The sequence below is a fragment of the Panthera leo genome, chromosome E3, assembly GCF_018350215.1.
Source record: "Panthera leo isolate Ple1 chromosome E3, P.leo_Ple1_pat1.1, whole genome shotgun sequence".
In the NCBI taxonomy this organism is placed as follows: domain Eukaryota; kingdom Metazoa; phylum Chordata; class Mammalia; order Carnivora; family Felidae; genus Panthera; species Panthera leo.
The window spans coordinates 8,062,929-8,089,611 of NC_056694.1; the positions used below are offsets into that span (position 1 = coordinate 8,062,929).

Here is a 26,683-nt window from a genome sequence, read left to right on the forward strand (position 1 = left end):
AGGAGTGGGACCTCAGTCCGCACCACCGCTGCCCCTTCTTTCCTCATTTTCACGTGCGGTCAACACATGGTCGCTGATGGGCGCCCCATGCTACACTCGGCCAGGGGCGGGGGTGACAAGAGCTCGGGGTACCCGCCCTCTGGAGGCAGGCAAGGTAGACCGGGCTGGTAGACTGCAGCCCGCACCTGTCCACGACGCGCCCCACCCAGGTGGCTTTGTTTCGCCGGAAATTCTCGGTAGGCCCCTGGCTTGGGGACGATTTTGCAGGTGTCTGCAGAGCTCCCCTCCTGGAGAGCCTCCAGCCCCCCGAGGAGTAGAAACCTGGCCCTAGCTGGCTGGTGGACATCAGGAAGCCACTCGCTCGGCCAGTCTGGTTTTCCAACTGTTTGACTCCCAGGCGAGAGGCAGCGTCACTCTCTCTGGGCCTTCTGCCAAGGTGAGCGTGATGGCCTCTACCAGCCCCCCCCCCCCCCCCCCCCCCCCCCCCCCCGGCTTCACTCCGCGCCCCCCGCCGGCCCCAGCTCCAGGAGCGGGTGGAGGCCCAGAGAGGGATGGGGCCAGTCCGCGGTCACACGGTGAACCCAGGGCTCCGGAAGCTCTTGTGGAGAAGGCCCCTGCAACCCACTGGCTCATCTCAGATGGAGAGTGTAGGGTCCTGTGGTGTCTAGCCCGTGTTAGTTTCCCTGGTACCTGCTGGGGGTGGTTCCCTGAGCCGCCAGCCACGTGTGCTTGTAGCAAGACGCCTCCAAGAGGTCGGGAGGAAAGGCAGGCTTGAGAAGCCCGAAGAAGAGGCAAACTCCATAAACAGCAGGATTTAATTCGGAATGCCGTGTTCATTCCCCGCTGGCATCTGAGTTGCTTCAAGCCCTTTGCAGGGGGATTGAGGGGTTCCTTGGAGACTCAAAGCCAGCTGCGGGCTGCGGAGGGGGGGCACCCAGCTGGGCCCGGCGTTCGGACTCGGAGCCCCGCCCTTTTGGAAACGGACGCAGGCCTAGAAGGTGCTCTCGCAAGAGACTCGCGGGGTCGTAATTGTGTGTGATCTTCGGGATATCAAATGCCAAATTCCATCCTCGTTCCCTCTCGGCACTCACATTCTTCAGATTCTTATCAGTTTTTCTTTTCCCCCCTCAAGTGAACACTGGGAACCAGTCTCCCTGCTGATTGTGGGAGGGTGGGAGAAAATTAAAAGCAGGAGTCCTGGCGTCTGTCCCGACCCTGCCACCAGCTTGCTGCCCGCCCCCGCCTTGGGTCCTTCGCTTCTCGGGGCCTCGGTGGCTCACCTGTAAAGAGGGGGCTGGAACAAGGTCGTCTTCGCGGGACCCCTCGCGGTGCAAAGCTTTCTAATTCCCCCTCCAAGTGCACCGTGAGATGCTTTGGAGAAGATATTCCTGAACGAATGCTGTCCGCTTCCCAGAGCGGGAGCCCCTTGTGGCGTACCAGCAGCCACGGGAGCTCAGGAGCGGTGGCCTTTCCGCGGGCGCGTCCCTCCCCCGGACAGCACTGCAGTGACACTCTCAGAGACGGGGCCGGGGGATGTTCCAGTGAGTCTGCACCTCCGTGCCGGCAGTCCCCTCGATGGCCTTTGGCTGTGCCTAACCGCAGTCGCAAACCCCGAGAGTAAACCACTCATGTTGCTTTACAAGTGACAAAATGCTTCGCACTCATATTTATTTTCTTTGCTCTCGGGCTGCGTGTCGTTTCCCCCATTTTATAGATGAGCCAGCTGAGGCTCAGGCATGGTAAAGCCCGTTCAGCCAGGCAGAGCAGGACTGGCCCTGGCGGCTGTCTCTCTTGACCCACCGGCGTCCCGGGCACTTTTCACCATCCCGGGTTGGCGAGGGCCCACGGCGATCACGCAGCTGGTCTCGGGCCTCGCGTGAGGCAGGGGCTCTGTGAACCTTTATGGGAACAGTGAGCGAAGCCACCTTGGCCCACGCCGTCCAGGGCCGGCACCGCGGCTGGCGGTCAGCAGCGGGGGTCACGAGGCACGTGCTACGCTGAAGTTTACGGAAACAAAACGTTTACGCCCGGAGAAGCCTAAAACCCTGAACCAAGGCGCTGGCCGTCTGAACAGTAGCCTGGAGATGCGCCGTCCATGTGTCTGTAGTCGTTCCTACAGGTGTTACTGCTCTTGAGACGTCCTGGCAGCCCTTGGAAAGTGGGCTCCCGTTTTACAGATGAGGAAACTGAGGCTCTGAGGTTGAGACTTGCCCAAAGCCGTGAGGTCAGGAAATGGTGCAAGTAGGACACAAGTTAGGCCTCCTGGCTTCACATATTTATGCCTTGACGGCAGGTTGTTTTGTCTGGGATGCTTTTAAAAAATGCGAGTCATAGAGGGGCGCCTGGGTGGCTGAGTCGGTTGAGCGTCCGACTTCGGCTCAGGTCGTGATCTCGCGGTTTGTGAGTTCGAGCCCCGCATCAGGCTCTGTGCTGACGGCTCGGAGCCCGGAGCCTGCTTCGGATTCTGTGTCTCCCTCTCCCTCTGCCCCTCGCCCACTCGTGCTCTGTCTCTCTCTCTCTCTCAAAACTAAATAAACATAAAAAAAAAATGAGCCATAAAACCCTACTGATGTGGGCTTAAACAACAAAGTCGTTTAAGGTTTCGCATATTAAGAAATGGGTGGCTCAAGGGTTGGTTAATTCGGCAGCATTAAATGCTCAAGGACCCTGCTTTTTGCTCTGCTTTCCTTAGGCTCTCTTCCCTTGTGGCTCTAAGTTGGCTGCCACAGCTCCAGGCATCACATCCTCATGCAATTTGTATACAGAAATAGGGAGGAGCTTCTCTTCCTGAGTCCTCCCTCCCCCATAGAGGATGATATTTTCCAGAAGCCCCTCAGCTGACTTCCTCTTACTTGTCACTGACCAGAAATGAATGAACATGTCCGCAGCTCAACCAGTGAGATAATGGTTTTACTCACCTTTCTTGAACTTACTGATGCCCAGAGTCTGAAGAGAACTGGGGTCTGTTAGCAAAGAAGGAGGAGATGATTGTTGGGGACACATGTGTCCTATAGGAGAGGTCAGTAAGGCACCTGTCTCCATCACTGTCTATTATAAAGGACAGTGTCCCCCAGAGTGCCGGCTGCAGGGGGCCCTAGGCTCCCTGTTCTGTGCCATGTGGGTCCCCCACACCTGGCTGGACCGGGGTGGGTACCCGACCAAGGCAGGTGGGCCCCAGCACGCGTGACCAGAGGAGCTTGGCCAACCAGAGTCTCTGTCTCAGGAAATGGAACTGGGAGAGAATGAGGCTGTTCCTTCAGTGCTGCTCCAAATGTGGTCTGCGAGGAAAGAAGTGCCCATCGGCACGTTAACCGGGTCCATCGCTAGGTGTGTATTTTTCTTTTGGGGGAAGCTATTCAGCCTGCCTGGCTTCTGTAACACAGGCATGGTGATAGCTCTTACCTAGTGGTTTTTTTTGTTTTTTAATGTTTATTTATTTTTGAAAGAAAGAGAGCGTGAGTAGGGGAGGGGCAGAGAGAGAGGGAGACACAGAATCGGAAGCAGGCTCCAGGCTCTGAGCTGTCAGCACAGAGCCTGACATGGTGCTTGAACTCACGAACCGTGAGATCATGACCTGAGCTGAAGTCGGACGCTTAACCGACTGAGCCACCCAGGAGCCCCCTCCTGTTTTCATTTCCAACCTCTGTCGAGTGGATAGGGTCACTTTCCTTACGCAGCGTCACCAGAAAGCCTGTTACAAGGGCATGTTCCTGGGCTCGTCTCCACGGGACCCGAGTCAGCAGGCGGTTTTGAGAGACGGTCCATTTGAGAAGGACCACCGAGGAGGACACGCTGCTGGGTCCTGTCCTGATCTTGGACACACAGAAAGCTCTGGCTTCTGTAGAGGTCACTCTTGGGCCAAATGCCTCACGGTCCCGGGTGGACGCTGAAGACAGTCGGTCGGTCCGGAACAAATGTGTGGCGCCTGACTGCACAAAAGTTCTAGTGAGTTCCATTTCTGGTGGTGGGATCTGTGTCGCCAGAGCGTTTCTCAGCAGGTGGCCTCCCGAACTGAACTGCGTGTGGGAATGCCGATCCCATGGAAGACATTTAGCACCAAACTCTGGCAGCTTGTTGCCTCTGGCAGTCCTGTTGATGGGAGTCATCGTGGGCCGCTATCGCGATGCTCCAAACCACGCCGTCTGTTTGGCCAAATCGTATACTCCCTCCGCTGCCCGCGTGCGAATGGGAAATTCGATCCGTAAGTGGCTGATGCGCCATGTGGGGTTCGTTCCAGCCTTGTCTCAGGTGGGGGAGGCCTCAGGAATTCCTCACCGTGGAATGTGCTAGAGAATGAATACAGACGGTGACGAGGCGGCACAGCTGTGCTCCCTGGGGGGGCGGGGGGCGCTGGCTCCCTGTCACCCGCGGACCCGAATTTGAACCCCCACGCCTCGTTCTCCCGTCCGGCCTCAGTGCTGGACCCCAGACTCCATGTCATTGCTCTCCTGGTTTACAGAAAGACTAGGTCCGTGGGGCTTGCGGGTCAGTATCCTTTCCTTCCGAAGGTTGGTGACCTTAAAATGACTTAAATTCTCCCCTGGTATTGCCTCAAAACGGACAGCTCCAATGAAAACTATCGAGGGACACCGGCAGACCTGTCTGCTTATGCAGACGCTCCTGAGTTCCTACTGGCACTCAGTTCCCCGGGGCGCCTGGGTGGCTCAGTCAGTTAAGCGTCTGACTTCGGCTCAGGTCATGGTCTTGAGGTTCGTGGGTTCGAGCCCCGAGTCAGGCTCTGCACTGACAGCACGGAGTCTGTTTGGGATTCTCTCTCTGTGCCCCTCCCCAACTCATGCTGTCTCTGTCTGTCTCAAAATGCATAAACAAGACCGTGGCGCACGGTCAGTGGCGCACGTGGTTGAGAGAGGGAGAGAAGCATCAGCCACAGAGACACCCACCTTATTGGGAGAGACTTGGCCGCGGTCTATAGTTGGCAGGTATGGACCCAGTTTGTCCGAAGGGAGCACCGAAAATGGACAGACCGTCTCAAGGGGAGAGGCGTGGCCTTCAGCTGTGAGCACCTTCACGGACTCTGTCCATTTCTCCGGATTGGCCCAGCCTCTGGCCTCTGTCCCTTTCTACTGCCATCAGAGGGTTCTCCTTGAATCCCACCGACTGGGTTCCCCTCTGGTTAAAAAACCTTCGGTGTTGGGGCACCTGGGTGGTTCAGTCGGTTAAGCATCTGACTTTGGCTCAGGTCATGACCTCACGGTTCGTGAATTCGAGTCCCACATCGTGTGAGCCCCGCTTCTCTCTCTTTCTCTCCCTCTCTCTCTGCCCCTGGTGGGCTTCTCTCTCTCTCACTCACTTGCACCCTCTCTCTTTCTCAGAAAAACCCAACAAACAAAAAACCCTGTGTTTTCGCCTCCTCTTTTCCAATAGGGTGAGTCTCATGTATCTTTACCCTCTCCCCACCGAGTGGGTGTACTGCCTCTGCCCGCCCCTCCTGGGCGCCCTCTATCACCATCGTGGCGGATCTCCCAGGAGCAGAGAGAGAGAGAGAGAGCAGAGCAGAGGAGGGGCAGAGAGAGAGAGGGAGACACAGAATCCAAAGCAGGCTCCAGGCTCTGAGCTGTCAGCACAGAGCCCAACGCAGGGCTTGAACCCATGAACCTCGAGATCATGAAGTCGGTCGCTCAACCGACTGAGCCGCCCAGGTGCCCCTGAGCCTTTCAACTCATGAATGAACCAGGCCCTGGATGGGGGCCGTCCCGGGGGGAGCCGGAGCTCGGGCGAGGGCAGCTCTGGGCAGCTGAGGCAGGCTTGGGAGGGTCCGACCGCTGATAGCCCTTGGCTGAGGGGGATCTGGTGGCTCAGCCCAGGGTCCACCGCACATGGGCTGGTGCACAGGGGGGCAGGGTGTTCTCGACGTTCTTCTGCGTTAAGACAGCCTGGGATTGCCCTTGCCTTTCGGAGGCTGTAGCACACACCGCTGACTCACGCTGAACTTATAGTAATGTTGGCGAGACCCTCCGTGCCCCATCTGGGACTCGTCCGCTGGGTTTTGGGGCCTCAGTGCCGGACTCCACGTTCGCCCGGTCATGTTTCATCTTGTTAGATTTGGCTCCTTGCTCCAGGCTGGGGAGATCGAGCTTGGATCCCTCTTCCCTCCCAGGCCCCAGGCCCCTGTGTCGGCCAGCTCCTGGTCTTTTGCAGTTTCCTTCAGCAGCCCGCCGCCTCGAGCCCAGTCTGTTTGCACAGTCTGCTCCAGGCAGCGTGGCCCCGAGGGGAGAGACCGCAGTCTGCCAGGACCCAGGTGCTCTTTGAGTCGGTCTGGCAGGGCAGCCAAGCGGCTAAGGGCTGGGCTTGAATCTTGGTTGCCTGTTGGCTTGTTGGGTGGCCTCGGATGCATACCCACTCCCCCTGCCCCGTTTCCTTATCTGTAAAAGTGGAGTCTCTAGCTGTCCGTATGCCCAGGGCTGAGTGAGAAAGATTGGGAGGTCTGACCCGCGTCGGGGGCTGCAGTGAGGAGGGGGCAGGGAGCCAGGCGGCTCGAGGCCCACCCTACGAGCCCTGCTGTGGCCTGAACTGCCTGCAAGCATTGTCCCGGTGGTCTCACACGTGCCCCTCCACCTTCCCGGTTTGGGTGTGGGCTCCCGGAGGGACTTGGCTAATAAGCCCCTGCCGGGGGCTACTGAGTCCACTCCCCAGCCGTCTGCTGATCTCAAGGGCAAGGTGGATGCAGCACGGAGTTGGGATTGAAGACCGAGCGCCAAGGCCTAAACTGACCACTTACTCAGCGTGTGACCTTGTGTCCGCTGGAGGCTCAGGCTCCTCCTCTGGTAAAGCTCCGACCTGACACTGGATGCAAAGGCTGTGTGTTAGTTTCCGAGGACCGGGAGGTCAGTGCCCCCACGCGGGCAGCTTGAGCAACAGACATGAATTTCCTCGCGGGGCTGGACGCCGGAAGTCCAAGACGGAGGCGTTGACAAGGGTGGTTTCCCCGGAGACCCCTCTGCTTGGCTTGCGGATGACTGCCGTCTCCCCGGATCTTTGCGCCGTCTTCCCTCTGTTCGTGTTTGCATTCATATTGGCACATTTCCTCTTTTTAAAAGGACAACACTCATACTGGGTTGGAACCCACCCAAATGACCCTAATGACTTCATTTAAGTCCCTCTTTAAAGACTCTATCTTGGGACACCTGAGTGGCTCCGTCGGTCAAGCATCTGACCCTTGATTTCGGCCCGGGTCATGATCTCACGGTTCAGGAGTTCGAGCCCTGCATCAGGATCACTGACAGTGTGGAGCCTGCTTGGGATTCTCTCTCTCCCCCTTTCTTTCTGCCTCTCCTGCGCACAAGTTTTTCTCAAATAAATAAACTTAAAAAAAAAAAAGACTCTATCTTCATATATCTTCAAACGCAGTCCCATCTTGAGTTACTGGGGGTTAGGGTTTCGACATATGAATTTGCGGGGAGGGGACACAGCTCAGCCCATAACAGTACCTGGAACTGCTTTGCCAACCGCAAAACAGGTCTTGGGGTCCCGGGCTGGACTCTGGCCGCAGGAGAGGGTCTCTGCGTGGTCAGGAGCCTGATGGGCTGTCTGTGCCAGAGTTACTCTTTCTCTCCTGGAAGGGGGTGAGGACCTGGCTCCTCTGCCTGTATCTCTCTGGGGACCGGCCAGGGCCCCATGGGCTCTGCTTCAAGGGCGTGGCCAGAGTCATCCAGATTGCCCGTCCATCGGGCCGTTGCGTTCAGGCTGCCAACCTCCACTCTCATAGAGCTCCTTGTACCCAACTGGCAGGCAGAGCCCCTGGAACTGGCCTCTGGAGGTTGGGCACGGTATGGCCAGGTGATTCGAATGATCAGGGCCAAGTGGAGGGGGGCCTGGAACTCAATACCCTTAACCTTGAGATGGGCGGTCGCAGGCATGGGGGCAGACCTTGCGGGGCTCTGGGCCTGCCATGGAGTAGAGCCTGAGAAGCAGTTTTTGGTAAGTGAGTGAATGTGGATGAGAGAAGGTCCTGCTGGGACATAGGGCCTGGGGTCAGATCGGCACACCTTTATGAGGCCTGCCCTGAGCCCACTGTCCTTGGGAGCCTATAGTTTTCTAATACGATTAGGGCTGAGACAGAGGCGTGCCCGGGACCGTGCGGAGCGTGAAGAGAGAGTTCTTTCCTGGCCAGGGCGTCCAGGAGGGGGCAGAGCCTGAATAAAGACTGGTCGGGTGGCAGTTGGCCAAACAGAAGAAGAGGAGATGGCGTGCCAGGGGGACAGTGTGCCAGTGTGGGTGGCAACATGGAGCGTGCTGGGAGGTGGGACCAGGAAGATGGGTGGGAGCTTTGGGGGATGGGGAGCTGAGAGAGGGTTTGGAGAGGGGAGGTGACTACGGGGACAGGACAGATTTGTGGTTTAGGGAGTGCCCTCTGGTGGCATGTAGAGGAGACTGCAGGGGACAGGGCTGGAGGCTGGGAGACCAGCAGGTACCCAGGCTGTCCAGGTGCAAGATCCAGACGGAGCAGGAGAGGGGTGTAGGAGGTGGGCTTGCCCGGCGTGCGGGCTAGTTAGCCATGGGAAGTGGGGGACGGAGAGGGTGGAGTCTGGGGCCACTGGCTGCTGGGGCTTCTGGGTAGAGGGGCCAGGAGTTTGGTGGTGTTCGTTTCCAAGATGCACTAAGTTGGGTCTGGATGGCGATGTGCTCAGTGCTGGACCATTGAAGTGTCCCACGGGCTATGGTGGTGCGTGACCACTGTCTAGACAAGTAGGGCCTATGTCAGGGTTCAAGGGGAATCACTGAGGTGACTCAACGTGAGGGCGGAGCAGAGCACGGGACGAGGGAAAGGGGGCAGACTGGGTGATCCTCCCGGAAGGGGAGGACATGGTCAAAGCCCTGGGGCTTGGTTCAGGCTCAGAGCTTGGGGTCCTACGGATGGAGGGAAAGTGTGAGTGAGATCAAGTCCCAAAGCAAAGCTCAGATGGGAGAACTGGGGGGCTCGGGGTTCAGTGCTTGGGGTGGGACCAGGGCTGTGGGGAGGAGGGGCTGCTGTGTTGCCACCTCCCTGGGTGGCAGGCAGAGTCGGAGACCAGTTGGTTAGTTGTATTCAGAGGTGGGCATGGCTGGGGGCGTCCTGAAGGCCCTCCGTTCCATTGTGCCCTGATTTCCTGAAGCCACTTAGCACTTGCTGTCCCAAAGGGCCCTAAATTAAGAGTTTTGGAGCTTGGCCAAGCCATGGAGCCAAACACTTAGCTCGGTGAAAACTGCCGTAGGAGCGGCCTCGGGGTCTCCTGGAGCAGGGCCAAGTCACTTGTTCCACCCTATCGGGGACTGAGCTTGTCTCATAAGGAAGAGGAACCTGGAGGGGAGCCCTTCTGTCCCCAGGGCTGAGAATGAGTTTCCCCTCCTGGACCCTGCATGAGAACCCAGCTGGAGAGGGAGAGATGAGACGTCGAAGAGACATTTGCTGCCCAAAGATAATGCCAGTCCCTCCTGTCCTGGTGAGGGCTGCTAAGGGCACCCTCGCTGCCCAGGCAGTTCAAGGACCAGCCCCACCGCTCCCCAATTCTGTGCTCTCAGGCCAGTCCTTCCAGGAGAGTCGTAAAAGGGACATATATGTCTCCTGCCAAGCCGGTCTCTGGGTGGAGTTAATTCTGTAGTACATACAGCTCTATTCACCCACCACCGTGCACCCTGTGCTCAGAGGGTGCCACCCAGACGTAGACTTAATGTTCAGGACATGGGGATCCTAAGACGGACCCCACATGGGACCAGAGTGCCCGACACCAAGATTTCCTGCGATCGTAGTGCCTGGAGATGAACGGGGTTTTGAATTCCATCCGAAAAGGCCTGGATCCCTCTCTCCTTGTCTCTGCCTGCCTCCTTCGTTGTTTTTGGCCACGTTTTGATTTTGGGAAGCCATTTACAGCCCATTAAAAGATCAAATGTCTGGAGATGATGAATCGAGGCATTTGAAAATGTTTTGCAATTCACAGCTCATTTCCCTATAGAAAACCCCGACCCGGTGTGATTCAGTGATGGCTGGACGGCCTGTCTGTTCCAGGCGCCGGGGACGGATCTCGGGACGGAGCACTGTCCTTGGGTTGGTTCATCCCGAAGAGAATCATGCTGGGTGCCTGGGTGGCACTGATGCTCCTTGGTAGAGCTGGAGGAAGAGCCCAGACCGCTGACATCTCGCACGATTTCCAGAGCGAGCTGGCAGAAGGAGGAGTGGAGATTCGTGCGGGGGAGGTGGGACCCTGCTGGTCCCCGGGGCTGGAAGGCTGGGTTCCCTTCCCAGCTCAGCATCAGGTTTGAGCTGTGGGCTGTGAGGTTTAACTGGCCACTACTTCTCCCATCTGCAAATTAGGAAGGTCAATCCCTGGGCTCTCATGAACACTTGGGGTTTCAGGAGCCAGCCAGTCATCGAGACTCTGGGTTAGGTAGGACCACATGATCTTCCCATCACTAACCTCAGTCTGCTCGTGTGGCCCTCACCATAACCTTGAAAAGTAGAATTTTTTTTTAACTGAGGTTCAGAGAGGGGATGTCACTTGGCTCAAGTCACAAAGCAAGTTGATGGCGGAACCATGTTTTGAACTAGGTCTCCAGGTGCTTTTGGGGAGAGGGATGGACTTTTGATTATTTCTGTGGTCTTTTTGACTGTGCAAATATTGCAATTTTCCTAGAAAATTGTCAAGATTTTGACTTTTTTCGATGCGAGGTCACACATAATATTTATGTATGATTTTAAATCTGTGGAATTCTTTTCTTGGTTTTGGGGTACCCAGGTACCCCAAAACCACTTTGTTTCTTCATGAATCTGGTGCTGCTGCTAAGATCTAATTTCAGCTTATTGTAGATAATCTGTGTTACTTTCCTTTCTCTAGCGTTTGGTATTTTGTCTGCATCCTGAGATTTCTGATGTTTCATCACGATATGTCTGTCTGTGTTCATCTTGCTTAGCACCCAGTGGGCTCTTTCTGTCAAGAACTCATGTCTTTGTTGAACTCTCTTTTCTCTTTCTTCATGTGTGTATTCCCTTTGCTCTCTCCAGTCTCCCATTCCAGAGCTACTAATCGACATAGGTTGGCACATAGTCTGTATTCTGGGTCTTTCCCCTTTTCTCCCGCATTTTCCATCTCCTTTTCCCCCTGCAGTATATCCTTGGAAAGTTCATGGCTTGGATTTCCGGCTCATCTGCTCTCTCTCTGGCTGTTTCCATGCTGGTTTTTCAGCCCATCTGTTGCGCTTTTGGTTTTTACCATCGTATATTTCATTTCCAAGCGATCTCATTTTTTTCCCATTTCGTAATATTTTTTACAAGTGCACAATCCTCTTATCTCTTTGAGGACATTAATTATGTTTTAAAAAATTGTCTTCATCTGTTTGCTTTATGAGTTGTCTTTTCCTGAAGTGCGATTTATTGTCTGTTGAGCTGATCCCTTTCTTTCACGGTGCTGGCCTTTTTTCTGGAATAATTTGAGAATCTTGGTATTTGGGGGTTCCCACTGGTTTGTCTCTTTTACTGTTTATTGCTTTGTTGCCTCTTGGAGGGCTGGTAGTAGGTGCAGGGTAGAGAAGGAATGTGCAAGAATGCAGTTGTATAAACTCAAGAGGGTCGCGGTTTCTCTGGGGGGTCGTCAGCTTTTGAGGGACCCACTTCCAACCACACCTGTGTCCTGGCAGGTGAACCCAATGCCTGATTCTCGACATCAGCAGGGGGTAGGGATCAGGTCCTACCCATCTGACTCCTTGTACTGTGGTCCTCTGATAGTCACCTCTGGGTCCCTCCTCTATCGGACTAGCCACATCTGCTGCTCCTGAGTCCCTTTCCCTGTGTGTTTCTGGTTCCTCCTTCAACTTTGTTCTACTGACTTTTAGTTCCTCAAAATTTCTGGCTGAGTTTTATTTTTATTTATTTATATTTTCTGCTTTATTGAGTTATGATTGACAAATTTAAAAAAGCATGTATTTTCCCCCCCATGCTTTAACCCCCCCAAAGGTATACAACATGATGACTTAATATACATATACATTGTAAAATGATTACTACAGATGATTAACATCCATCACCTCACATAGTTACCATCGTTTGTTTTGGTTTGTGGTGCGAACGCTTAAGATCTACTCTCCTAGCAAATTTCAAGTACCCTATTCAGTATAATTAACTATAATCACCATGTGCAGATTTAATCTGTATATTAGGTCCCGGAACTTACTCATCTTATAACTGCCAGTTTGTGTTCTTTGATAACATCTCCCCATCTCCCCTCTCCTCCCCCCCCCCCCCCCCAACTCCTGGCAACCCCTGTACTACTCTGGTTTTTCTAGTCTCTGGTGCATGTGGTTTTGGATTCCACATGCAAATGAGATCACACAGCATTTGTCTTTCTGTGTCTGGCTTCTTAGCATAACATCCTCCAGGTTCATCCACGTTATCACAAATGGTAGGATTTCCTTCCTTTTTTTCCAATCTTTTTTTTTAAAGCTTATTTATTTATTTTGAGAGAAAGAGAGAGCAAGCAGGGGAGGGGTAGAGAGAGAGGGGAAGAGAGAATCACGGGTAGGCTCTGCACTGTCAGCACAGAGCCCAATGGGGGGCTCGAACCCACGAACTGTGAGATCATGACCTGAGCGGAAACCAAGAGTCGGATGCTTCACCGACTGAGCCACCCAGGGACCCCGGATTTCCTTCTTTTTTTTATGGCTGAATAACATTCTGTTGTGTGTGTGTGTGTGTGTGTGTGTGTGTTCTAAATTTTCTTTGTCCATTCATTCATGGATGGACACTTCGGTTGTTTCCATCTTGGCTGTTGTGAATAATGCTGCAGTGATCATGGAGAGCAGAGATCTCTTCCAGATACCGATATTGTTTCCTTTGGATATGTACCCAGAAGTGCAATTCCTGGATCCTGTGGTAGTTCCATTTTTAATTCCTTTCAAGAACCTAGCAAAGTGGCTGCACCAATGTACATCACCATCAACGGCACACCAGGGTTGCCTTTTCTCCGAACCTTCACCAGCACTTGTTACCTTACTTCCCTTCGATAATAGCCATCCTAACGAGTGTGAGGTGACATCTCGTTTCGATTTGCGTCTTCTTGACGTTGAGTGATGTCGAGCACCTTCTCATATACTTGGTGGCCGTCGGTATGTCTTTGGAAAAATTTCTCTTCAGGTCCTTCTGGCCATTACACTCAGATTATTTGTTTTTTTGCTATTGAGTTTTTTGAGTTCCTTGTATGTTTTGGATATTAACCCCTTAGAAGAGATACGTTCTACAAAAATCCCAAAGCTCCCGCAAAGGCATTTTTGTCCATGGCTGGCTGCCAAATTATTGTTACTGAGTGGGGGGGGGGGGGGAGGGTGGCGGGTTGTGCGTGTGTGAGCGGGGGATCTCCTATCCACCATCTTGCTGATGTCCCAACAGGGGCTTGTTTGTAGATTTCCAGTTTCTAGGATCTGGGGATGGAAGGAGGAGACGGGAGTATGTGCTTTTCTGCCATCTGGATCCGATCTCCATATTGTTTGCGTGTGTCCCTTCCTCCCCACTGCCACGCCCCAGCTCAGGCCTCTGTACCTCTTACACAGTGCACCGGAGGAAGTGCTCTAAACTCAGACCCGTGGGGCATTCCTCTGGCGAGTCCTTCAGTGGCTCCCAGCTGACTTCATGACAAGACCCACATCTAGCCTGGCAGGCACCGTGCCTTTCTCCTGGCTCCTCCCCTTCCTCCAACTTTTGGTCCACCTGTAATTGCACTTGCTCTGGGCTGACTCTTACCTTTCGGTACTCAGGTGGTTGGCCTTTCTTAGGACTGGGGTCGGGTGCCCTGCTGTGTTCCCATAGCTCCCTGTGCGTGTCCTTTCATTGCACTTATGGCCCCGTGTTCCTGTGGGTTTTAATCATTTCCTTTTCTTAAAGTTTTTAATGTTTATTTGACAGAGAGAGAGAGAGACAGAAAGTGAGCAGGGGAGGGGTAGCGAGAGAGGGAGACACAGAATCTGAAGCAGGCTGCAGGCTCTGAGCTGTCAGCACAGAGCCTGATGCGGGGCTCAAACCCAAGAACCGTGAGATTATGACCTGAGCCCAAGTCGGATGCTTAACGACTGAGCCACCCAGGTGCCTCTTAATCATTCCTTCTTATTCTTCCTCACCAGAGTGGGATTTCTCTGTGGGCAGGGGTTGATTCTGAGCACTTGATGACAAGGATGATGCCAGGACTTGGTGGCCAAAGGGTATGGCTACTCTCCCTTCCCCTTGGACCTGGTCCTAGGGTCTCAGTGGGCCCCTTATCCCCCAGCCTCGTGGAGGGGCCCCTCCTCGGCCATCACGGCCTTTTGACCCACAGTCAGCCCCTCAGTAATAACGTCACAACTGTTGCTTTCCCCACAGGCACTGGTGCCATCACACGGTGACGCGGACGGTGTCCTGCCAGGTGCAGAATGGCTCCGAGACCGTGGTCCAGCGCGTGTACCAGAGCTGCCGGTGGCCGGGGCCCTGTGCCAACCTTGTGAGGTAAAGGCTGTGGGGCTGGCCACCTCTGCTCTTCCTTTCTGCTCCTTTGGATGAATCTGACCCCAGCACAAGCTGCTGGGGAAGGGGGTTGACGCTTGGAAACAAGAACTGAGCATGCATTTACGCAGCACCTTTTGTGGACAGACCATGGGGGGCGGGTATGTGCGGGCCAGATGAAAGAGACACGCTTCCTACCCTGAAAGACCTTCAAAATCCAGGGGGCATTTGATGAGCAGAAGAGCACCATAGACAGTGAGTGGGCGGAGGGGACGGGGGATGGAGAAGGACCCGTGAGACCCCTCTCAGCCCCGCCCCTGACTGCCCCCACTCTTCTCAGCTGTGCCCCTCATGGCTCCGCCCCTCACGGCCCCGCCCCTCACGGCTCCGCCCTCACAGTCCCACCTCTCTTACAGCCCCCACCCACAGCCCTCAGGCAGCTCTCAGATTCGTAGGAAGAGATCTGAATTCCTGGGGCCACATTCGAGGTCTCTGAGACCCCACCTCATCTGCCTCCTAGTCCTCTCCCCCTCCAGTCCCTTTTCTGGCTCCAGCTTCCTTTACTCTCCACTCCTCACCTGTCCGGCCGTGGGTTTCTGCCTCGAAGACCCTTTGCCCCTCTCTGCCTGGGACCACCCTTCTCAAATTCCAAATCCCTGCCCAAACGAACAAAAAACCAGAAACAGACTCATACATACAGAGGACAAGCTAGTGGTTGCCAGAGTGGTATGGGGAAAATAAGTGCATGAGATTAAGAGTCACGGGCTGAAAAGCGCAGCATCGGCAATATAGTCAGTAATATGGGAATAACTTGGTATGGGGACAGAAGGTGAAGACACTTATCATAGCATTTTGTGATGTATATAATTGTCCAGCCACGATGTTGTGCACCTGAAACTAGCTATATGTCAACTACACTTCAATTAAAAAAAAACACTTTTGGGGCACCTGGGTGGCTCAGTCGGTTAAGCGTCCGACTTCGGCTCAGGTCGTGATCTCGCGGTCTGTGGGTTCGAGCCCTGCAGCAGGCTCTGTGCTGACTGCTCAGAGCCTGGAGCCTGTTTCAGATTCTGTGTCTCCCTCTTTCTCTGACCCTCTCCCATTCATGCTCTGTCTCTCTCTGTCTCAAAAATAAAGAAACGTTAAAAAAAAAAAATTTTTTTTAAAGAAAATAAATAAACTTAAAAAAAAAAAACAACTTTTACAGCAACCCCCTTTCGTGTCTGACCAAATATCTGGGTATTCTGGTCTAGCCAGAGTGACACAGATTAACCATCCCAGGGTCATCATAAATTGGGTGTGTTTTCATCACCAAGGATGGATGAGCTGCACAGTGGTGCCCCCTACAGGGCTTAGCGTGCAGCCAATGACCAGAATCAGCTTTGCAGCTGCTCTGCTGGGATCCACGAATGTGGCAGCGATTCTGGTCCTGGGCCACATAGGCTGCAGAGCCCGCCGGGGAGAGGGTGGCTTGTTTCTTTTCTAGATTTTTCATTCTACCTTTCATTGTTATTGCTGTCATTGTTATTAGGAAGAATGTGATATATACTCACTGTCCAAAAAAAAAAAAAAATCCCAAATATTACAGAAATTGAGCATTGTTCCTCTCGAATTACACCTACATGATCCCATTATTAGTATTAACGGTACGTCTCCTCTGTGCCTCCTCTATAATGGACTCTGCTCCTCTTACACACTTATATGCGTTTTCTTAAACAAAGACCAGATGGTGTTCTTTTGTCCTGCAACTTGCTTCCCCCCAGAACAATATTTTGCAATCACTTCCCATACAGCCACCTCCTTTTTAACGGCTGTTAAAAGCCCCTTCGTTGCAGTGAAGCATCATCATTGATGCCCCTTGTCCTCAACTAATGGATATTTAAATTGGTTTCCTCGTTTTAACTACTTCAGACTGTACTTCAGTCAGCATCATGATATGTATTTAACACTTCTACGTGTTTAAAAAATTTTTTTTAAGTTTATTTATTTATTTTGAGAGAAAAAGAGCATGAGTGGGGGAAGGGCACAGAGAGAGAGAGAGAGAGAGAATCCCAAGCAGGTTCCTCACTGTCAGCACAGAGCCCAACTCAGGGCTTGAGTTCACGAAACTGTGAGATTATGACCTGAGCCAAAATCGAGAGTCGGACACTTTTACACGTTTTTTTTTTTTACATTTTTTTTAATGTTTATTTATTTTTGAGAGAGAGAGAGAGAGAGACAGAGTATGAGCAAGGGAGGGGCAGAGAGAGGGGGAGACACAGAATCCGAAGCAGGTTCCAGGCTCTGAGCTGTCAGCACAGAGCCCGACATGGGACTTGAGCTCACAAACCATGAGATCATGACCCGAGCTGAAGTCGGACGCTTAACCGACTGAGCCACTCAGGCGACCTCACTTTTACACGTTTTTAAAAAACATGCTTATTTTATTTATTTATTTTTAATTTTTTAAAGTATTTATTTTATTTTTGAGAGAGAGAGAGAGAGAGAGAGAGAGACAGAGTGTGAGCAGGGGAAGGGCAGAGAGAGAGGAGACACAGAATCTGAAGCAGGCTCCAGGCTCTGAGCTGTCAGCATAGGACCCAACGCTGGGCTTGAACCCACGAACCATGAGATGATGACCTGAGCTGAAGTTGGACCCTAAACCGACTGAGCCACCCAGGCGCCCCTATTTTCATAATTTAAAGATTTTTTCATAATGTTTTAACAGTGGAGGTTCTTAGCTTGGGGTCCACATTATACACGAGTATGTTTGCAATTATTCCTTCTATAAAGGGAATGGCTAACTAAGTGGAGACATCCATTTTATTTTATTTTTATTTTTTATTTTGGGGGGGGGCAGAAGGGAGGAGGGAGGGGGAGAATCTTAAGCAGGCTCCACACTCAGCGTGGAGCTGGACGTGGGGCTCGATCCCATGATCCTGGGATCATGGTCTGAGTCGAAATCAAGAGTCGGACGCTCAACCAACTGAGCCGCCCAGGCACCCAGATATGTCCGTTTTAAATTTTAAGAGAAAGGTCTGCTTTTAACTGCTGTGCTGGAGGGATGGCCAGTGGATCCGTAAATGAAGAAAAAGATGCTGACCCCCCCCCCAACCTTTTCAGCAGAAGGCACAGAGGCCCCCCCCCACCGCCCTTTCCTTAACTCCCCTGGGCCCCCAGGAGCTGAATTCCTGGGTCTTCCCTGCCTTTCTCATCAGCGGGAAGCCTCAGATGACCAGGTCACCACCTCTGGATCTTAGGAGCATCTTCTGAGAGAAGGGTCTTTGGAGTCTGGTCTGTAAGTGACCCCAACAGGGTGGACTTCGGCTCTCAGCTCAGTGTGAAGAATGGGTGCCCCGCTCTTCCAATAGGGAGGCCGGCCCCTGAGAAGCAAGGCTACACCCGCCTCAGTTCGAACGCCTGCATTTTGCTTTTTGTAGAGGGGAGCCAAGCTTGGGAACAGCTCTCTCCAAGAGATGGAATTTGGGACACTTGGGTGGTTCAGTCGGTTAAGCGTCCAACTTGGGCCCAGGTCATGATCTCATGGTTCATGGGTTCGAGCCCCACATCAGGCTCTGTGCCGACAGCTCAGAGCCTGGAGCCTGTTTCAGATTCCGTGTCTCCCTGTCTCTCTGCCCCTCCCCTGCTTGTGCTCTGTCTCTGTCTCTTAAAAATAAATAAACATTAAAAAGAATTAAAAAAGTGAGCCATCAGGATTCCTTAACTAAAAACCCTTGGAAGGACGGCTTTCTTCATGTCAAAATGATAAGTTGAGGGTTTTATACTTTATAAAATACAATAAGGCATCTTTAAGAAAAGCCACATAAGCTAACTACTGAATCTCTGACCTCAACCGGACAAATTTCCCAAATGATCACTAATTTTCACACCTGCCCTTTGCTTTAGGACTTCAGCAATTATCTGGACACTTTTCAGAAGCATCAGGGTCTGGTCCTCAGTGTGGGTGTTTAACAGGCCTTCGGAGAGTTCTCTCCCTCTCCTTGGCGTTAGGAGCTGAGAACAGAATGTTCAGTCACATCAGACACACATTTCACACATTTGTCCTGCACCTTCCCTTTGTTGAGTAAGACTTAATTCTCTTTCTTTAGAGGAATTCTGTATTTCTGCTCTCAATTATCACTGCCACTGAAATTACTATTACTTGCTCAGGAATGAGGTGTTGATGTACGTTCCTCTCTCTCCAGTAACTCCTATCTGAGTTAGGATTGGGGTGCATCCCCTCAGTCTTTGGCCTCGGGCTGCCGGCTGGGCAGGGAGAGGAAGGACGGCCGGGTGTGGCGCCGTCACCAGCTCCCTGGCCACCCGGGGCACCGTGCGCGCTCCCATCCCGGTCCCGGGTTTGCTGGCTTCACGTATAAGAGGCATTGTATTTATAGTAGCTGCTCGCTGGTCTCTCCAGTGCCTCTGTCAGATCACGGTACTGCCCTGCCCCAAACCTTCCAGAAGCTTCCTTCTCTGTTATGGTAAAGTCTGTACCCCTCTCCACAGCTGATCGGCGTCTCACGTGACATGGACCCTGTTCCCCTCCTGACCCCAGAGCCCACCATGGGCTGCCCTGTTCCTTGGGCTCTGTCCACATGTCCACATGGGCTCTGTCCCCATGTCCACCCCGTCCTTCCTCAGGGCCCTCACATCTGCTCATTTTTCCGCCCAGCCCGGTTTCAGCCCTGGAACAGCTGAGTCTCCTGACCTGATTCAGTGGCTTTCCTCCCTGGCACCTGTCACTTTCCAGCCCCTTATCCCACTTTATCTTAGCGCTCGTCACCGTGTGCAACAACACAGCGTCTGTTCTGTGCTCAAGATCAAAGGTGTCAGAACACTTTGAATTCCTGCACAGGGTGTGCGTGATGGTGAGAACTGTGAATAAGACGGTTTGTTGCGAAGGCAAGTCCTTGTCTTATAAACTGATCCCCAAACTCGCCATTGGGAGATTGAAGCTCAGAGAGCAGAGTGACTTGCCCAAGGTCCAAAGGATAGTCACAAAGGGACACCTGGGTGGCTCAGTTAAGCATCTGACTTGGGCTCGGGTCGTGATCTCGCAGTTTGTGGGTTCGAGCCCTGTGTTGGGAGCTCGGACGGAGCCTGGAGCCTGCTTTGGATTCTGTGTCTCCCCCTCTCTCTCTGCTCCTCCCCCACTCATTTGCTCTGTTTCTCTCTCTCCCCAAAATAAGTAAACAACAACAAATTAAAAAAAAAAAAGAACAGTCACAAGGATCGAATTGGGTTTATAGGCCCCAGAAGGATGCTCCTGAGATTTTATGACCCAGCCCCTTTCCTCCACCGAATAAGTACTTGTTGACCTCCTCCTGGGTACAGGCCTTGGGGAGGCCTCAGGAGAGCGTGATGTGAGAACCCAGATCAGGCCCTGACTTGGGGAGCCCATGACCGAGTAGCGGTGGTGGTGGTGGGGGGCATTAGTCAAACCACAACAGAAACAGGCACACGGTCACATCTGTCATCACTGCTGTGCAGGAGCAAGGTGCCCTGAGAGTGGAGCCAGAGACGGGGTGGGGACCCCCAACCCTGGGCTTCCCTGAGCTGGGGTTTTCTGTGAGGGGATTTATCCAGGTGTGAAACAGCCCAGGATTGCGTAGCTCTGTCCCAGTGCAGTTATTAAGCCAATAGTATTTTCGAGATCTTGGGCCCTGTGGACTTCACTCTCTGCCAGCTCCTGTGTGTCTGCCATGTCGCTCTGCACGGTCACAGAAGGGCGGCAGCAGCTCCGGGCATCAACAACAGTCTCCCAAATAAAGGAGCCCGGGGACGTGGTGCACGGTTGCCTCCTATCAGAGGGCACTGTCTTTTCCAGGGCCCCCAGGAGGTTCCCCTGAGGTCTCACCGGTCAGGATTTGTCCTCTGAGCCTGGGCGTCCCTGACTGTAAAGTAGGGGCGGTAGGAGGCTTCCCCAGGGGGCTGTCGGAAGATGATGTGAGGCGGGCTTGTGAGAAGTGCCGTGGGCATGCAAGCCGGGGCTGGGCCATGGCTGAGCTCTGAAACAGATCCCAGGCGTATCGCCCCGGGAGCAGCCCTTAGTGGACGGCCAACCTCGTCACGCTCTGAAGCTGCGTTCTTCCCCCCCTGAGGTTAGGATGGCAAACCGCGGCCGAGCCCCCCCATAGCTGCCTTGTGTCGTGTCGTGTTGCTTATAGTCCCGGCTGCCCAGTGTGCCTTGACACGTTTCAACCTCAGCGTTCACGTAGAAGTTTCTAGGTTTCCGTATTTCTTGCCTCTGCCACCTCTGGAGCTGTGGGCGGTGCGGCGGCACCAGGCATGACCGGGACCCTGCCTGCCCCCACCCCCTGGGCCACAGAGCAGGGCTCCTGGGGCAAATGGACTTCCCACCCAGGCAAGAAGAACCCGTGTCCTGGCCCCTCCTCCAGCTGTTCCAGCCATGTTCCTCCTTGCGGGCAAGCAGTCCATGGGGCCAGGGGGAGCCTAAGCCCCTCTTCTGGACCATTCTCTGGCCACCTGGGTAAATAGCCCCGAGGGCTTCCGGCTCGGCTCTGGCCTCTTCCCCGAATCTGGGGGACTGTGCGTGGTGGGCACACCCCGAAGCCCACGGGGCTGGCGAGGGTGGCTGTTTACAGGAGGGGCTGGCCTGGCTGGAGCGGGGTGGGGGCTGGGGTTTCACTTGGTTCGTTTGTAAAAATGACGATAGGACCTGCCTCGTGGGAGGGCTTTGGGGATTCAGTGCTGAGGCGTGTCTAGGCCAGTGTTGGCTGTTACAAACCCCAGGACCTTGGTAGGACTCTGAAAGGAGGTACAGATGTCAGGTGAATGACGAGTGGCTGGTAAGAGAGCGCAGGAGCACGTTTCCTGCCCGAGGGCGGGGGGCACCTGCACTGGCGCCCCCCCTGCTGCCCGCGGCTGCTCCGGGCCGGGTCTGTGCGGGGCCGTGGCGGGGAGAAGGGGTTTCTGCATTTCTGCGTAGTTGGATTTAGGGATCGGCATGGCTGTAATCCTTGGTGGGGCCTCTCTTGGCAGAAGGCTTGGAAGTCAGCACGTTATGTCATTACATCCTGATGACATTTTTATGACAAAAGTATGCAGGTGGGGGAAGGGAGGGTGTGGTAGAGTTCAGAACGCACTTGGGGACTGGCATGTGCCCCCAGTGCCTCCCCGGCCCCTACCCTCTCCCCCAGGAGCCCCACGCAGACCTCTTTGCTTGCATTTTGTTTTGTTTTTTTTCCCCGCTCAGCCCTTCCTGCAAATATTCACGGAGGGCCCTACTGTGTGCCAGAGGGGAACGTGATGGAGAGTAAGACCCAGTCGTTTTCCCCATGGACTTTATATTCAGCTAAATATGAAAACGAGAAAAAATATTGCCTCGTAATGAGTGCGTCACCTTCAGATAGGGTGATGTGGCCGCTCACGGACTGGGGCTACTTCAGAGCAGGTAAGGGAGACACCCTGGGGGGATGATGTTGATGCTGGGCAAAGAGTGAGGAGAAACAGCTTCCATGTGATGATCGGGAAGGGTGGTCGGTGCAAAGGCCCTGAGAAAGGGAGGTCCCAGACGAAGGAACAGAGAGGAGGTCCGCGTCCAGGAGCAGAGCAACTGAGGAGGAGAGTCTAGGCAGAGGCTGATCTCTGTGGGCTTAAGTTTGGCTTTGAGTCAGTGTATCGGGAAGCCATGGAGAGTTTTAAGTAGAGATGAGAAATGGTCTGATTGAGGTTTCTTTCTGATCAGCTTTTTATTTTGAGAGCAACGTCAATTCACGTGAAGTTGTAAGAAATAATACAGAGAGATTCCGTATGTTCCGTCTCTTTTTTGGATCCCGTGTACCGTTCATTCTATTCCTCTCAATGATGACATCTTGCAGAATGAGAGAATGTGTCACAACCAGCGCATTGAGATACTGACATTAATGCAGTCAAGACACAGAATATTCTCTGCACTGCAGGACCCCGCATATTGCCCTTCTGAAGCCACACCCACTCTCCTCCTGCTCCCCAGTGCCTCCCAAATCCCTGGTAACCACCCGTCTGTTCTCTACCTTTAAAACTTTGCCATTTCAGGGCGCCTGGGTGGTTCAGTCGGTTAAGCATCTGACTTCGACTCAAGTCATGATCTTACGGTTCGTGGGTTCGAGCCGCGCTTCGGGCTTTCCGGTCCCTTCAGATATTTGCGTGAACAAAGTTTTCATTTCTCTGGGCAGATGCCCACGAGTGCAATTGTTGGGTCTTTTGGTGGTTGTGTGTTTAGTTTTTCTAAGAACCTGCCAAACTGGTTTCAGGGTGGCTGTACCATTTTACATTTCTCACTGACCCAGATTCTCTGTTTCCCTGCCAGCATTTGGTGTTATCACTCTATTCCATTTTAGCCATTCTGTGTAGTCTCTTTCACTGTGGTTTTTAGTTGGCGTTTCTCTAATGGCTAATAATTGTTTCATGTGCTTATTTGCCAGGTGTATATCCCCTTCGGCGAAATGTCTTTTCATGAAGTGATCTCATTGGATTGTTTTTGTTTGTTTGCTTTACTGTTGAGTTTTGAGATTTCCTTATATCTTCTAGATACTAGTCCCTTGTCAGATATGTGGTTTGCAAATATTCCCCCCCATCTCTGTGGCTTCTCTGTCCATCTCCTTACCCGTCTTTTGCAAAGCAAAATGTACCTTTCAACGAAGTCCAGTGTGTGAGTTTTTACTTTTACGGATCATGCTTCTGGTACCAGGTCTCTGAACTCTTTGCCTTGCCTTCGATCTTGGAGATCTTCTCCTATGTCTTCCTCTAAAAGTTTTTCAGTTTTGTGTTTGACATTTAAGTCCACGATCCATTTTGAGTTAATTTTTGCACAAGGGGTGATGTTTAGGGCAAGGCTAATTTTTTTTTTTTGTCCGTGGGTATCTGATTGTTCCAGTACCATTGCTGAGATGGCCGCCTTCCTTTCTTGGACTGCTTTTGCATGTTTGTTAAAAATCATTTCGGGGGCACCCGGGTGGCTCAGTCGGTTAAGTGTTCGACTCCTGATTTCGGCTCACGTCGTGATCTCACAGTTTATTGAGCTCTGCACTGACAGCACGGAGCCTCCTTGGGACTCTCTGTCTCCCGCTCTCTCTCTGCCCCTCCCCTGCTGGCACTCTGTCTCTCAAAGTAAATAATAAAATAAAATGTAAAAGTATCATTTGGGTATATTTGTGTTGGTCTAAGTTCTCTGTTCTGTTCCGTTGATAATACGCGTCTACAGGTCCGTGTCAATACCTCTTGGTCGTGCTGTTGCTGTGTAATGAGTCTTGAAATCGGAGAGGCTCATTTTGTTCCCACTTCCTTCTTCCTCTTCAAAATTGGCTTAGCAACCTTAGTTCCTTTGTCTTTTCATATAAATTTTATGATAATCCGGTCTATAGCTACCAAAAATCTTGATGCGATTTTTGCAGGAATTACATTAAACCTTTACATCCACTTGGAGAGAATTATTATCTTACTATGTTCAGTCTTCCAGTCCAGGAATATCATATGTCTCTCCATTTATTTGGATTTTTTTTTTTTTTTTACTTATTTCATCTTTCATTGCTTTCTTACAGTTTTTGGCCTACGTGCTCTGTTTTTTCTTTTTAAAAAAAAATTTTTTTTTTTTGGAGTGATTGTAAGTAGTGCCTTTTGGTAAAACGGGTAAAATTGACTTTTCAGTTTCAATATCCTTGTGTTCATTGCCAGTATATATCAATGCAATAGATTTTTGTGTGTGTTTATATTGTATCCTCTGACCGTGTTGAGTTCATATGTTAGTTTTGGGCATTTTTCTGTAGATTCCGTGACACTTTTTTTCTTCAGACAATCATGTCATCTGTAAGTAGCGACTGTCTTGTTTCCTCATTTCAGATCTGTGTGTCTGTCATTTTCTTTCTTTGCCTTTTCTCTGGCCAGAACTGCCGGCACTCACTGAGTAAGAGTGGAGAGAACAGAGAGAATGCTTTGTTCCCAGCCACAGGGGGAAAGCCTTTCACCAGTAAGTATAATGTTAACTGCAAGGATTTCGTGGATGTTCTCTATCAAGCTGAGGAAATTCCCTGTATTACCATTTTTTTCCTGAGGGTTTTCATCATGGGCACTGATTTTTGTCAATATATTTTTTTGCAATGATTGACATGATTCCGTGATTTTTTTTTTAAATTAATTTTTATTTATTTTTGGCAGAGAGGGAACGTGCATGAGCTGGGAAGGGGCAGAAGGAGAGGGAGACAGAGGACCTGAAGCAGGCCCTGTACTGAGAGCAGAGAGCCCAACATGGGGCTTGAACTCATGAACTGTGAGATCATGACCTGAGCCGAAGTCGGATGCTTTAACAGACCAAGCCACCCAGGCGCCCCTATGTGATTTTTAATATGGTGATTACGTTGATTCATTTTGGGATATTAAACCTACATGGCATCCTTGGAATAAACCCCACTTGGCCATGGTGTATAATTTTAAAAAATATATAGCTGAATTCGACTTGCTAATATTTTGTTTGAGGATGTTTATGTCTGTATCCATGATGGATATTGGTCTGTGGTTTTCTTGTTTTCTACTGTCTTTGTCTGACTTCGGTATCAACGTCTCATAAAATGAGTTAGGATGTGCTCCTTCCTCTTGCATTTTCTGGGAGAGGATGTGTAGAATTGGTATTAATTCTTAAACGTTTGGTAAAATTCTCTGATGAAAACATCTGGGTCTGGTGATTTCTTTTGAAGGAGTTTTTAAGCTACAAATGCAAATTCCTTAATAGTTATGGCGCTATTTAAATGACCTATTTCATCTTGAATGGGGTAATTTGCATTTTTCAATGGGGTAATTTGCGTTTTTCAATGGCTTGGTCCGTTTCCTCTAAACTGTTAACATTTACATGTGTAGTGATATTACCTGTTTCATTCCTGAGATTGATAATTTGTGTCTTCTCTTGTTTTTCCTTTGTCAGTCTTGCTAGAGTTTGGCCATCTCATTGGTCTTTCCGGAGAACCAGCTTTGGGTTTCACTGATTTTTCTCTGTTGTTTTTCTGTTTTCAATTCCATTGCTTTCTGCTCTTATCTCTACGATGTCCTTTTTTCTGCTTGCTTTGACTGATTTTTCTCAACTTTCTGGAGGTTCCTGAGATGGACTGGTTTAGGTTTGGAGAAGATCGCTGGCTGTCGTGGGGAGAATGGGCACAGGCAACTGCGAGGTGATGGGGGCTCACGCTAGGACAATAGCTGGGGAAGTGGAGAGAAGTGGCTGGATTCAGGTGTCCTGAAGCTGAGATAACAAGAATCTGATCACGGAGCGGCAGGGGGCAATCGGGAACAACCCTAAATGTTTGGTTTGAGCGGCTGGTTGGCTGTGCATGCCATTCATTAAGCTGAGGACACTCAGGGGTGTCAGCCCTAAGAGGTGGAAGCCGGCAGCTCTGTTTTGGCCAACTGAAGCTTGAGATGCCCATGGGGCATCCGTGGAGGGCGGGGGGCGAGTAAGAGGTTGAGTGAAAAGCCCAGGGCACCAGGAAGATTCCGGGGCTCGGGCCATAGTGCATTTCATGGATTCTAAGACGCCATTGGTAGGAAGAACTATGTTATCTTACCATCCCTGAGACTTAAACCCATTAAATGATAGCACACCATCAACTGTAATGTATCCAGTATCTGCCATGTTGAACTGTAACAATGCTTGCATGTTGGAACCTAGGAGATGTGGTGTGATTGAGGATCGAGAGCATGTAGACCGTGTTTGAAGCTGCAGGATTGGAGGTGGACTTGGGGATGACCAGATGGAGAAGGGGTGCTGCTTCCTGAACATTCCGGGCACCCCAACCTCAGAGGCAAGGCTAAGGAAGACGGGCTGGCTAATGAGGGTGAGAGGGAGCAGCCAGGGCAGAGGGAGGATCAGAGAAACCAGGTGCTCCAGGAGGTGAGTTTCAGGAGGGAGGAGAAGAGGGAGAGGCCAAGTCTCCCAAATGTTCTGGGAAACCTGTTAGGATGAGGCCTGAGAACGCATTAGAATTGGCAATGTGGGGTGGCTGGGACCCCGGCAAGTGCAGTTTTGAGACTGGTGGGGGACGGAGGCCATGATGGCTCCGGCCGAGGAGCAAAATGAAAGGCGAGAAGTTTCAAGAAGTTCTTGCCGGGAAGGGAGCATAGATGGGGCTGGGAAGCTGGGGGCAGCACAGGATCAAGGGAGGGATTTTGCTTGTTTCTTTTGTTCTTTCTTTCTTTTTTTTTTTTAAGTTTGCTTATTTATTTTGAAAGAGAGAGCAGGGGAGGGGCAGAGAGAGAGGG

General features: G+C 52.0%; 1 protein-coding gene across 2 annotated transcripts in view; it reads left to right on the forward strand.

The window, feature by feature from the left end:
- Positions 1 to 26,683, forward strand: part of COL26A1 (collagen type XXVI alpha 1 chain) — a 162,801-nt gene that overhangs the window by 31,805 nt on the left and 104,313 nt on the right. For both annotated transcript variants that reach the window (XM_042921149.1, XM_042921150.1), the window contains exon 2: positions 14,336 to 14,458. In XM_042921149.1, the coding sequence (XP_042777083.1) occupies positions 14,336 to 14,458 (123 nt within the window). The remainder of the gene's footprint in view (positions 1 to 14,335; positions 14,459 to 26,683) is intronic.